The following is a 14,825-nucleotide window of genomic DNA, read 5'->3' on the forward strand; positions in this document are numbered from 1 at the left end:
ATGGATGGATGGATGGATGGATAGATAGATAGATAGACAGACAGAAAGACAGACAGACAGACAGACAGACAGACAGACAGACAGAAAGACAGACAGACAGACAGACAGTTTGTCAACATAACAATCATTTTGTTTTGTCATCAGATCTCCAATGTCTAGCCCCACTCCTCAACGCCGGGCCCCACCGGGACCCCCTCGTCCAGGTGGACGCACTGCTCCAGGACCCCCTACTATTGGTGCTCCTCCTGTGCCATCCAGACCCGGAGCCTCTCCAGACCCCTTCGGTGCCCCTCCACCACAGGTCCCCTCTCGTCCCAACCGTGCACCACCCGGTGTCCCCAGGTGAGTCAGACATGATGTTTATCAATACAGTTATAATAATACTATCTATCATTAATGTTATAACGTGTAATTGGTTCAAATAATGCATTTATGGGGAGTAATGGAAATGTCAATATTGTTGAGAGTAATGATCTACAAACTACCCTCCATTTACACCCTTTACAGCCCTTCCGCCCTGACCTGATCCCTGGTCTTTATCACAAGAAAGACAGATCAGTAACACTCTTCCTTCTATTTCTACTTCTCTCTCCTGTCACACTCCATTACTTTTGCTCAGCTCACACACTCCTACACAGTCCAACTCAGAGACCTGCACTAACACACCACTCACGCATTTCACTGACTCTCCTCCATGTGCATGTTCACTCCAGTGTTGCGTTAACTCATTCTGTTCATTGTATAATTGTTTGTATCTAAAGAAGCATCAACTTTGTGAGATCATTCTCTCATGATATACATGTTTGGGAGGAATTAAAAGGGAAAAAAACGTTAAGAGTGATTCATTTGTCGTTTCATCCGGCTGCCTCTTTTTTCTGTCGATGTGTTCTCCTCAAACTAAATCCCTTCTACAATGATTCCCCGTTATCCTTTCAGAATTTCTATCAGTGACCAATGAGGAGTTACGCAAATGGTATGTCTGACATATTGTCCTTATGTGAAATCACCACCTGCATGCATTCATCTTTAAATGTGTTACCATCTGCTGTCCCGATACCCGTCATTCTCTAGATATGTCTATTATTGTACACCATACTGTTTATTAGTGTCTGTTCATTTGTTTAGAGGATTTTATGTTTCTTATTTTCTTATCAATCAATAAAGTGTAAAGCTGCCATTTAATTTTAGAGGTGAACAGATTCCACCTGGTTTAACAAATCAGGCTAATTTTGTTTGTTTTTTGCAATTTTAATAAGCATTTTGGATTGACTGAAGTTAGCATGATTTAAAATTTACTTTAAGAATTTGATTTGCAATTATAATCCACTTATTGTATCGTTTTGTAACGACAAATTTAACTTAAACTTAACTCTGGTTATAATGCACAGGGATTGCCAATGTAAACCAGCCTATACTTAACTTAACTCAACTTAACTTAACTCAACTTAACTTAACTTAACTTATCACTGGTCATAATGCACAGGGATTGCCAATGTAAACTAACCTACACTTAACTAAATACTGGTCATAATGCACAGGGATTACCAATTTTAACCAGCCTGTACTTAACTTAACTTAAATACTTAACACTGGTCATAATGCAGAGGGACTGCCAATGTAAACCAGCCCATACTTAACTTAACTTGACTTGACTTGACCTGACTTAATTTAACTTAACACTGGTCATAATGCACAGGGATTGCCAATGTTAACCAGCCTGTACTTAACTTAACTTAACTTGACTTGACTTGACTTGACTTAACACTGTTCATAATGCAAAGGCATTGCCAATGTAAACCAGTCTATACTTAACTTAATTTAACTTAACTTAACTCTGGTTATAATGCACAGGGATGGCCAATGTAAACTAGCTTGTACGTAACTTAACTCTGGTCATGCACAAAGATTGCCAATGTAATCTAGTCTTAGCTTAACTTAACTTAACTTAACTTAACTTAACTTAACTTAACTTTGGTCATTATGCACAAAGATTGCCAATGCAATCTAGTCTTAGCTTAGCTTAACTTAACTTAACTTTTAACTTAACTTAACTTAACTTAACTTAACTTTGGTTATATTGCACAGGGATTGCCAATGTAAACCAGCCTATACTTAACGCTGGTCATAATGCACATAGATTGCCAATGTAAACCAAACTTTTTTGTGACAAATCTCAACTTTGTTTAATTATTTTGATATTTAGCATGCTTTTTGGTGTGACATGCTCTTAATTCCCTTTTATAATTTGTACAGAAATGATTCATGACACATAATATGCACCAAATATCAGGCTCTGATATAATATATCTGCTTGTGATCCTTAGGGCCAGATTTTCTAGCAGCTTGTGCCAGCCAGTCTTTTTGGCATCAAAACAGTACTGTTGGAATTCACTAAACACATGCAGAGAAGAATAGCGCTGAAAAGGCATGGAAACAGCTATTTGTGTGCCTGACATTACTGAGGATGCATATGTAGGATTTTCCTAGTTGGATGCAAATTTTATGGGAGGGAAGTATTTAAATGAATCATGCCACTGTATTTACTAATGAGGCTCTTTTGGAATTTTGAAGGTGACCAGGGGCCTCATGTACTAAGACTTGCGTGGAAATCTTACTAAAACATTGCGTACGCACAAAGCTGTAAATGTGCGTACGCATAAAAAAATTCAGATGTATGAAACACTGCGTACGCCGAATCTCACGCATATTCTTTTGTACATCTGAATAAACGTGAAACTGAGCGCAACATGCACGAGCACAAAACCCCTCCCTGCCTCCTCCCCCGTATGAATATGCTAATGACTCAACTTTGGCACAACCCAACGAAAAAGCAAAGGCAAAAGCAAGCAAGAAGAGAAACTTTGAACAGAATGTGAATTGGAGGTGCTGCTTTCGGAGGTAGACCGGAGAAAAGCGGTGTTATTTGCAAGTTTGTTCTCCGGAATTAACAACAAAAGAAAAAAATAGAATGGGGAGAGTTTAGCTAATGCAGTTAACATAGTTGGGTCTGAACATCGGACTGTGGAGTTAAAAGAGAATTTGTGTGATTTATAGTTGTAAATGTTGCAGTACCCTTGGAAGACTCAGTGGCGCAGCTCGTAAGACGCATGTCAACATGTTTTGACACGTTCGAGCATGAACTCGGTTCGAATCCAGCGTCTGATGAACTCTTTCTTCTTTTTTTCCCCGCTACATATCAGATTTTGCCCACTATTTATCACGAGAAAGACAAGTAGGAATCATTAATAAGTTTGTGCATCATATTTTATTTGCACATTTATTGAATGGAAATGTTTTTGATTCACGCATGCAAGTTCATCTTCAGATAGTGTCTTTATAGCAATGTGCGTGCAGTAGATAGCTCAGATTACATTGGGAAAACAGGCGACCGCTGCAAATTGTGCTTTAATGTTTGGCTGGTCAAATGTATGGTATGGAAACCTTATATACCTGCTAGATGAACCTGTCTCATACAGCTGCCATTGCAAGGCTCAGACACTTTGTAGAGAATAATTTAACACAACTGCCTCTAGGAGTCGCCAATGGAAATAAAACAGACACGCACAAAAAATGTGCGTACGCCAGCCATAAAGCTGGCGTGGAGCTGCACACATTCCCACGTTCAGTTCATCGTTAGTAAATCCAAACGTGAGCGATTCTGAGCGTGAAACCTGCCGTACGCAAAGTTTTTGTGCGTACGCAGCGTTGATACATGAGATATTTCCAACGTTATCTCACAGCAATTCGTAACGTTTTGACTTAGTGGCTAATTCGTGTGAAATGTATGAGGATTTGCTTATCCCCCAATGACAGTTAGGTTAAGGCATAGGTCTTAAACTCGATTCCTGGAGAGCTGCTGCCCACCAGAAATTGAGTTTGAGACCATTGGGTTAAGGGGTGGGGTTTGGTGCCACGCCTCCATTTAAAAAATTGTATGTTTTTGTACGTTTGCGTATGAATTAGCCACTAATCTGACCAAACGTAAAATAGTTATGTTTTGTGAAATCAGGCTGGTATTGTCTTAGTCCCATATTTCAGCTCTATTTTAATTTTTAGTAAAGCTTTGAGTCATTTATTAGTCATTTATAAACAATAAAAAACCGCATCGTAGAACAAAATCACCATCCATTCATTCGCTATCGATGAATTTGCAATATGCAATGCATTTGGCCAATAAATAAATAAATAAATAGTCCTAAATGAAATGAGACTACATTTGTTCAGTATACCATCACTGCTTTTTATAAATAGCTACTTTTATTATGAAGTAGGCTAACTTTGATATAATGAATATTGATTCTTAGCGCTCAAAGATGTATGATTAGCCCGTTCCCTTACCCCCGGTAAAAAAATTTTTTTTTTCGCTGTCTTTGGTTGTAACGCAGAGGGTGCAACATCAATGGTAGGATCCAATATTAAGCTTTATTCTAGTGGCAGGAAGGCAAGGCTAGATACAAGAGCAGACAGATATAATAAGGACAATCCAAAGAGAAAGAAATGTAACAGAAGAAGAGGGTTGAGACAGATCATAAAACAGAATAAACAATCAAAGGGTCAAAACCCATTGCTTTGTAAATGTTTACTACGAATAACAAGACTCAGCACTGGATGTGTGTTTGAACAGTGCATATATAGTCCATGTAATCAACTGTTAATCAACTTTAGCTGTGTGTAATCAGAGTGGACTAGAAACCGATGTGTAACTGCAGCGCGTGATGGGAGATGTAGTACGGGTGAATGAGATGGAGTCCTCCACAGCGACCCACGAGGGCTACATCCCTGGTGATCACAACATTGGTCGTTGTAGCAAATTATAAGCATCAGCTCTGCTTATTTGCCATTACGCTAATTTGAGTTGCGCTTGTAATCTTTGACGATATGTAAACAAGATATTGTCTTTGTTCTTTAATTTGCACATCATCTGTAAATTTCCACACCTATCAGCGCTGTTTTCTCACAGAAATCTGCTTTGTTTAGTAAATCTGGCCCTTAATGTCAACCGCAAGTTGCTTAAACACACTGATATAAAAATTATTAATTGAATTTACTTGTTTTTTTTTATTTTGAAGGTAAGTGCTTGCAAATAATTAATATGAGTTAAATTTAAACAAATTTAACTTTTAATATTATTAAATTGTTTTGTTTTTTTTGGGTTTAAATTCAGCCCATATAAATTGTTTGCAACCACTTACCTTAAAAAAATTTAGTAAATCCAAAGAATTTTTTATCAGTGTATAATTTAAATTATTGATCGAAAAATTCATAGATTTTTTTAAATGACTGACTTTGTAATTATAATCTGATTTATCCCGTGACATCACAGATTTTGTCGATTATTAATCGTCTGTCGAATCCATTTTGTCTGTCAGTGAGCCTTTATGTTCATTTTCAGTTATCATTGTTACTGCCTGTCTTCATATGTCCTAATTGTGGGTCTTTTCCTTGTTGTTGTCAGTCCTTCTGTACGTCTGCGTTCATCAATCTCTCTGTTTTCATCTCTGAAGTCGGAGAGCGCCAGCCTCAAACACCAGAGCCAACAGAGACTCAGCAGACAGAAGATAAACACTGACACACAAGCACACACAGTCCACATACAATATATGTTTACTTGAAGAAGTACTTTCTCTTCTACAAATATATACGCCAAGAATGAACATTAGTGATATTTTAAATCGATCTAATAATTGTACTGTTAACATTCACATGAGCACAGATGCGGTGCCACTGTGTTCCATCACTAGCCTATAATCTGTGTTTAGGAATGAAGAGCACTGGTTATAATGCACAGGGACTGCCAATGTAAACCAGCCTCTTTCACTGTTTGCTTCAGCATTTATTCACATGAATGCCAGGTTTTCACTTACAACAACTAAGCCTTTTACCAACATCTGACACGTTCTTAGCTCCTAATAAACTGTGATTGGCATGTTTTTCCCATCAAATATTACATTACTTGTCCACTTGCTTCATAGACACTTAGGTATTACACTTATTACATATTACTTTCTTTAAAGTTTTACCTTAAACGGTAAAAGGGTGTGGTATGTAAATGAAATGAAATACAAATTGTTACGGTATATTCAGTTTTCTTTTTAAGTTTTAACTTTTAAATCCCTTTTGAGGTTTATTTACATCAAAAGTATAAACATTCAATTTAAGCTACAACCGGTTCATATTGAATAGACAGTTCAGCCAAAAATTTTAATTCTGCCCTAATTTACTCTACTTTTTCCAAACCTGTTGATTTTTTCTTCTCTTAAACACTAAGGAAGATGTACTGAAGCAGTGTTTCTCAACCATGTTCCTGGAGGACCACCAACACTGCATGTTTTGGATGCCTTCTTTGTCTGTCACACCAATTACAGGTCTTTCAGTGTCTGCTAGTGAGCTGATGATCTGAATCTGGTGAGTTTGGTTAAAAAGACATGGAAAATGTGCAGAACTTGAGGTCCTCCAGAACCATGGTTGAGAAACACTGTACTGAAGAATACTGAAAACCCAACAGCCATTGACCTTCATGGTATGTTTGTTCCTATTATTACTTTTCCCCAACATTTTCCAGAATATCTTGTTTCGTGTTCAACAGAAGAAAAACATACTATAAAATACTATAAAAAGTTTAGAACCACCCTAGTGTCAGTAAATTATGAGGAAGCGTTCATTTTTGGGTGTACTATCCCTTTAAGAACTGATTGAATTGTTTTAATACTAAATTAGAATTCAATACAATTAAAAACTGTGCTTGAATATGATGATTCTCGCACATACAAAATATAACACTGTAAAAGGACTAACATTTAAAGCTATTCTGCACTATACTACTATACCATATTAGCAACACACTTTTCAAAATAAAAGCTTCAAGATTTAATTTTCCCATGGTTCGCTTAACAATATTTCCCAACCCTGTTCCTGGTGGCGCACCAACAGTACATATTTTGGATGTCACTCTTACCTGCCCTATTAATTTCAGGTTTTGGAGTCTCTTCTAATGTCCTGATGAGTTAATTCAGGTGTGTTTGATTAGGGAGAGGTTAAAAATGTGTGCTATTGGTGTGCCTTTAGGAACAGGATTGGGAAACACTGCGCTACAGAACTGTAATATTGAACTCAAAATTTTACAATGTTTATTTTGCTAGCGCACATTGTTATCATTTAAGTGAACAACTCATTTCAAGTTGATCCAGTGAAAAAAAAAAGTTTGTTTTGATAATCTTCAATCAAAGTCTGACCATTTGCTTTCACATTTGGACTGTCAGTTCTTCTCTGTTTACATCAGTTTGACTGCCTATATTAGCCACAATATTCTTAACCACGCCCCTCTTACCGTTAGTTTGCCAAAAGTGAATGATGCGCAAAAAGAAAACCACACCCCCTTCTCAATATTCATTTCGAGTTGGAAGTACATCAACATACTGAAATACAAGTCCCACTTCCGGTTCATCCAGACTTTAATTTAACAAAAATAACTCATCATGGTGGGCATGGTGGCCCATTATGGGTGTTTCCAAGTACTGGGTTGCAGCTGGAAGGGCATCCGCTGTGTAAAACATATGCCAGAATAGTTGGTGGTTCATTCCGCTGTGGCGACCCCTGATAAATAAGGGAATAAGCCGAAGGAAAATTAATAAATGAACTCATCATCTCATACTTGACATAAACAAAGCAGCTCTTGTTCTTACCATCCATGCTCTCATTTCCAAATTTGTCTTTCCTTTATTTGCTGTTGTTTTTCTGTCTTTTAGCCGTCCGAGCAAAGGAAGCCCTTCTCACAGTGAGAGTCCACAACCTTCGTTTGACTCTTAGAGTCAATTGTCCTTCCTCTCCATCCTCGTTTCTCTCTCTCTTTCTCTGTCTCTCCTCTGACCAAGTGCATCATGGGATCGATGCGTTGGCATCTGAAACAGCAGGTATGGATGGAAGGAAGAATGCAGGACAACACTTTGTACTATACTCACTACAAACATCATCACGGGCCTCTGAATAATGAGCCCAATGTGGACTTTTGTCACCGCAGTGTTAACTATATCCTGAAGATGCTGTGTGTGGTGTTCGTGTTTACACACTACTAGATAATGTCGACTATTATAGAGTTTTGAAATGAGCTAAAAGTGTATCTTCACGGGTGAATACACAATATAAGATGTATGATTTTTTTTTTTGCACTTGTTATGTGGTACTTAATGTATGAATGTATTAGCCCTGAAAGTTTGGATGTTATTTGATCCCACAGTGTGTGTTTCGACCTTTATGTCTCTTTGTATTTTCCTTAGCAATCTAATAAAACTTGTCTCACTGACACATACTGTACATACATTAGAATATATTTATACATATAAAGGAACACACCACTTATTTGGAAAAATGTCATTTTACAAGGCCCCATAGAGTTGATTTTTACTATTTTGTTAATCCCTTCAGCCAATGTCTGGGTCTGCGGGAGCACTTTTAGCTTAGCTTAGCATAAATCATTGAATCGGATTAGACCATTAGCATCTCGCTCAAACATTTCAATAAAGAGTTTTGATTAGTATACAATGTAACAACAGAAGGGTCAAACTTTAAATAGGAAATTTATTAAAGCTTATTTTTGAAATTTTTTGAGTGATGCTAATGGTCCAATCCAATTCACTGGTTTATGCTAAGCTAAGCTAAAAGTGTTAATCGGCTGAATGGATTCAAAAATGGTAAAAATATACTGTTTAAACCTCTAAAATGAGCCTATTTCTAAAGAAAGTGGAGTGTTCCTTTAAAAAGTGTCTGGTATGGAGGAGAAAGTCTCAGAATTGCGTTTTATGTGAAGATTCATGTGCATTTGTTGATGCGGCAGTAAAAAGTTACATTTGCAAAATCAAAAGGAACACTCCACTTGTTTTAGAATAGTCACTTAGAGATAAACAGTTGAGTTTTACCATTTTTAAATCCATTCAGCCAATCTCTGAGTCTGCGGGAGCACTTTTAGCTTAGCTTAGCATAAATCATTGAATCGGATTAGACCATTAGCATTTTGCTCAATTTCAATAAAAGGTTTTGATGAATTTCCTGTTTAGAGTTTAACTGTTTTGTAGTTACACTGTTTAAGACTGAAAGATAATAATATTATGCAGCACATAAAAATATTGCAGCAAAGTACTTTGATTATTATGAATGTTCTTAGCCATATCAGTACACAATGTAATTACAGAAGTGTCAAGCTATAAATAGGAAAATTATTGAAGCTTTTTTTTTTTGAGTGATGCTAATGGTCCAATCCGATTCAATGGTTTATGCTAAGCTAAGCTAAGCTAAAAGTGATAAGTTGGCTGAATGGATTCAAAAATGGTAAAAATATATGATTTAAAACTAGGTTTAAATCACTAAAATGGGCCTTTTTCCAAAAAAGTAAAGTGGTCCTTTTAAAAAGGGTCTGGTATGCAATATTGTTAGGTTAAATAATTAGAATAATTAAGTTAAATTTGCATAATCAAAGCAACACTTGTTTCGGAATAGTCGCTTATAGTTAAACAGTTGAATTTTACCATTTTATAAATCCATTCAAACCAATCTCAGGGTCTGCAGAAGCACTTTTAGCTTAGCTTAGCATAAATCATTAAATCGGATTAGACCATTAGCATCTCGCTCAAAAATTTCAAAAAAGAGTTTTGATTAATTTCCTATTTAAAGCTTGACTTTTTTGTTGTTACATCGTGTACTAAGACTGACAGAAAATTATATGATACAGAAAAATATGGCTGCAAAGTTCTTTGATTATTGCACTGGAATGAGAGTATACTTCTTAGCCAGCCATAGCAGTCTATGAAATGGCAACCTTTAATTTTTTTTTGTCTTAGTACCCAGCGTTACTACATAAGAGTCAAGCTTTAAATACGAAAATTATCTAAACTCTTCTTTGATTTTTAGTTTTTTTTTTTGAGTGGTGTTAATGGTCCAATTGGATTCAATGGTTTATGCTAAGCTAAGCTAAAAGAGTTAATCAGCTGAATAGATTCAAAAATGGCAAAAATCTACAGTTTAAACCTTGAAAATGAGCCTATTTCTAAAAGAAAGTGGAGTGTTACTTTAAAGTGTCTGGTATGGAGGAGAAGGTCTCAGAATTGTGTTATAAAGATTTATATGCAGTTGTTGATGCGGCAGTAAAAAGTGGCCGACCAAAATGATCTTTTTCAATTGCAATATTGTTAAGTAAAATAAATAACATAATTAAGTTAAACTTGCAAAAATTTAAACAGTTGAGTTTTACCTTTTTTTAATCCATTCAGCGATCTCCGGGTATGCGGGAGCACTTTTAGCTTACCTTAGCATAAATTATGGAATCGGATTAGACCATTAGCATCTTGCTCAATTTCAATAAAGAGTTTTGATGAATTTCCTGTTTAAAGTTTGACTGCTTTGTAGTTTTATTGTGTAAGACTGACAGAAAATAATATTATGCAGCACATAAACTACTTTGATTATTACGCTGGAATGCTCTTAGCCATATCAGTACACAATGTAACTACAGAAGTGTCAAGCTATAAATAGGAAAATTATTGAATTCTTTTTTTTTTTTTGAGTGATGCTAATGGTCCAATCCGATTCAATGGTTTAAGCTAAGCTAAGCTAAAAGTTAGAAATAGCTGAATGGATTCAAAATGGTAGAAATCTACTGTTTATATCCAGGTTTAAATCTCTAAATTAAGCGTATTCCCTTAAAAAGTGGAGTGTTCCTTTAAAAAAAAAAGAGTACAAAACCTCAGATTTGTGTTTATGTGAAGATGATGCAGTTCATTTGTTTGTTTATGGGGCAGTAAAAGGTGGCTGACCAAAAGCAAAGGGCGGCAAATCAGTTAGATTGTTTTTAATGAATAAATCAATTGAAGCACTCGTAAAACCTTGTCTAAAGGAAGAGAATGTGTTACTGTGTTGATGTATATTTGTTGTGCATCTCTGGGAGTGTTTCTGTTGCATTGTGTCACCTTGTACATTTACTGAGTATTAATAAAAAGTCATTGTATTGAAAATGAACTGATTGTAAAAGTTTAGGGTTTGTTTGTATGTATGTGTGTGTGTATATATATACATATATATAGGGGGTCTGTGGGCAACACCAAAATCTCTAGTCTATATGGAATGGGTGTGTGTGAATCTCACTGCTGCCATGTGCATCTTATTGTGGTCTGATGTCATCAATGGCTGGTGCTTCGTGACTAAATTAAAGTGTCTTTGTGTGAAAGATAATCGTGAGCTCATGTGTGTTTTATTGTTGCTATTTTGTTGATTTATTTATTATTTAAAATAGAATTTTTATATTTGTTTACAGTTGTTTATTTTACAATAGAGACCTTCCTACAGTTCACAGTTGTTTATTTTACGGTTAAGGCTATTTTGGGTTTAATCATAAAGGGGTAGTTCACCAAAAAAATAATTATCATTTACTTACCCTTTACTTATTCAAAACCATTATTATGATTTCCCTTTTTTTCTGGTGAACATAAAAGGAGATGTTTTAAAGAATGTTTACAAATTGACTTCCATAGGATGTTTTTTTTTTTTTACTATGGATGTCAATGACTAACATTTTTCAACATTCTTCAAAATATCTACTTTTGTGTTCTACGGAACAAATGTAATACTGATAAAATAAATAAAAAACACCTAGCTTGAACTGAAATAAAGAACCACTTGAGAATGAGTAAATAGTGAACTATCCTTTTGAATGCTAATTTATTATTTCCAGCAGGATAACACACCATGTTATAAAGTGCAAATCATCTCAGACTGGTTTCTTGAACATGACAATGAGTTCACTGTACTCAAATGGCCTCCACAGTCCCCAGATCTCAATCCAATAAGGCACCTTTGGGATGTGGAGGAACGAGAGAATCGCATCATGGATGTGCGGCCGACAAATCTGCAGCAACTGCATGATGTTTTTATGGATGTAAATGGCTACCAGTTTCCAACTTTCTGCAAAATATCTACTTTTGTGTTTAACAGGAAAAATATGGACATATTTTTAAAAATAGAAACACTTTCTAGCTTGAACTGAAAAAATAACCACTTGAGAATGAGTAAATAGTGAACTCTCCCTTTAAAAACTAGTTTAGTAGTTCCAGCAGGATAACGCGCCATGTCATGAAACACAAATCATCTCAGATGATTTCTAGACATAGCAATGAGTTCACTGTACTCAAATGGCCTCCACAGTCCCCAGATCACAATCCAATAAGGCACCTTTGGGATGTGGTGGAACGGGAGATTCGCATCATGGATGTGCAGCCGACAAATCTGCAGCAACTGTGTGATGTTTTTACTATGGATGTCAATGGCTACCAGTTTCCAACATTCTTCAAAATATCTGCTTTTGTGTTCTACAGGAAAAATATGGACATATTTTTGAAAATATAAACACTTTCTAGCTTGAACTGAACTAACTGAAAAACGAACCACTTGGGAATCAGTAAAGTGAACTAACCCTTTAAATACTAATGTATTATTCAAACTGGTAATGAACCTATTTTATGAACTAACTTTTTACTTCTTATGACACCTCTTTTATGGTGATGTGAATTATTATGCAGCCTTTTTCATTTATTCATCCGCAGACTAATAGACAAATAAATATATTAAGAAAATTATATTGTAATGATGACAAGTTTAGTGTTGGTAATATTTTTTAAAATGTTTTTAAAGTCTTCAGTGTCACACAAGTCAAGAAACATTTTATAATTATTATTATAAAACTATGTAATTATAAAAAATTATAGAATTTTTAAAAATATATTTTGCGGTATTATGCATGTCTTTACTGTAACTGTTGATCAATTTAATGCACCCTCGATGAATTAATATATTATTATGGTGTTTATTTTTAAGTTGGACTTGGCTCAGTGGTTAGTACTGTTGCCTCACAGCAATAAGGTCACTGGTTCGAGTTCCAGCTGGGTCAGTTGGCATTTCTGTGTGGAGTTTGCATGTTCTCCCAGTGTTTGCATGGGTTTCCTCCTGGTGCTCCATTTTCCCACTCAAGTCCAAAGATATTCACTGTAGGTGAATTGGTTGAACTAAATTGGCCCTAGTGTATGAGTTTAAGTGTGAATGTGAGAGTGTATGGGTGTTTCCCAGTACTGGGTTGCGGCTGGAAGGGCATAAGCTGCGTAAAACATATGCTGGATAAGTTGGCAGTTCCTTACCCTGTGGCGACCCCAGATTAAAAAAGGGACTAAGCTGAAAAGAAAATGAATGAATGAATATTGTAATGATGAAAAGTTTAGTGTTGGTAATATTTTTTCAAATGTTTTTATTAAGTCTTCAGTGTCACATAAGTCAAGAAACGTTTTATTATTATTATTATAAAACTATATATTATACAAATTATAAATATAATATAATTTATTTTTGGACATTTTGTAGCATTATAAATGTCTTTAACTGTTGATCAATTTAATGCAGTCTTGCTGAATGAATAGATTATAATGGTTTTTATCACTTGGCACAGTGGGTAGTGATGTCGCCTCACAGCAAGAAAGCCACTGGTTCGAGTTGCAGCTGGGTCAGTTGGCGTTTCTGTGTGGAGTTTGCAAGTTCTCCTCGTGTTGGTGTGGGTTTCCTCTGGGTGCTTCAGTTTCCCACACAGTCTAAAGACTACAGGTGAAGTGGATTAACTAAATTGGCCCTAGTCTATGAGTGTGAGTGTGTGTGAATTAAAAGTGTATGGGTGTTTCCCAGTACTGGGTTGCTGCTGGAAGGGCATCCGATGTGTAAAACATGCTGGATAAGTTGGCGGTTCATTCCGCTGACTAAGCTGTATGAATGAAGGACCATATATACTCAAAAAAAAAAAAGGTGTTTGCTGTTTGTTCAAACTATTGATTTAACAAGAGCTCAAACAGCTACATTTTTGAGTTTCTTTTGGGACAACTTAATTGTTTTATGTTCAATGCACTTAAATTTGTAAAAACTAATAAGTTGAAACAATAGAAATATGAGCCTTCTGTGTGGTCAGCATCAACAAGTTCAAGAGCAGTTCATTTAGCTTGGGCTGAAAAAATGACTTGTTAATGGGAATTCCCTAATTAATAGTAGATGCAGACTGTTGATATCCTTGTAAACCACCTATTTCCTGCCCTTTTTTTGTTTCTGGAGGGCCAGAAGGCTTTGGAAAATGCTTCACATATTGAGAGGGAAATTATTTGACTAGAAAAACGTATAAATATTTTTCTTTTCGTTTTATTTATTAGACAGTCGAAGTTAGAATTATAAGTCCTCCTGAATTATTAGCCGTCTTGTAGATTTCTTTCCTCAATTTCTGTTTAACAAAAAGATTTTTTCAACAAATTTCTAAACATAATAGTTTTAACTCATTCCTAATAACTAATTTATTTTGTCTTTGCCATGATAACAGTAAATAATACATTACTAGATATTTTTCATGACACTTTTATACAGCCTAAAGTGACATTTAAAGGCTTAATTAGGCAAGGTTTGTTCTGTAGACAATCGCAAAATAAATATTGCTTAAAGAGACTAATAACATTGACCTTAAAATAGCCTTTAAAAATTAAAACTGCTTTCATTCTAGCCAAAATAAAACAAATAAGACTTTCTCCAGAAGAACAAACATTATAGAAAATACTATGCAAAATTCCTTGCTCTGTTAAACATCATTTGGCAAATATTTGAGAAAGAAAATAAAAGGGCGAATAATTCTGACTTTAACTGTATATATTTTTCAGCACACAGGTATAATCTGCATTTGGCGGCGCTGATATGAATTGCTAATCGGGGAGTAGTTGAGTTGAAGCCCTTGAGGAAAATGCATGCTGCCACACTGAAGATGATTGTGT

General features: G+C 35.6%; 2 protein-coding genes across 22 annotated transcripts in view; one reads left to right on the plus strand and one right to left on the minus strand.

The window, feature by feature from the left end:
* Positions 1 to 11,223, plus strand: part of dnm1b (dynamin 1b) — a 72,705-nt gene extending 61,482 nt beyond the window's left edge. For 4 of the 21 annotated variants that reach the window (XR_015489887.1, XR_015489879.1, XR_015489878.1 and 1 more), the window contains 3 exons: positions 145 to 342; positions 508 to 973; positions 7,746 to 11,223. Coding sequence is in view for 6 of the 21 variants with exons in the window: in XM_087251040.1 (XP_087107166.1) it covers positions 145 to 342; positions 7,746 to 7,806 (259 nt within the window). In the remaining 15 variants the exon portion in view is untranslated. 21 annotated transcript variants of the gene reach the window in all.
* Positions 1 to 14,825, minus strand: part of LOC147844485 (uncharacterized) — a 133,884-nt gene that overhangs the window by 45,393 nt on the left and 73,666 nt on the right. The window lies entirely within an intron of this gene.

This window comes from Danio rerio, chromosome 5, assembly GCF_052040795.2.
Source record: "Danio rerio strain M-AB ecotype USA chromosome 5, GRCz13ab, whole genome shotgun sequence".
Classification (NCBI taxonomy): domain Eukaryota; kingdom Metazoa; phylum Chordata; class Actinopteri; order Cypriniformes; family Danionidae; genus Danio; species Danio rerio.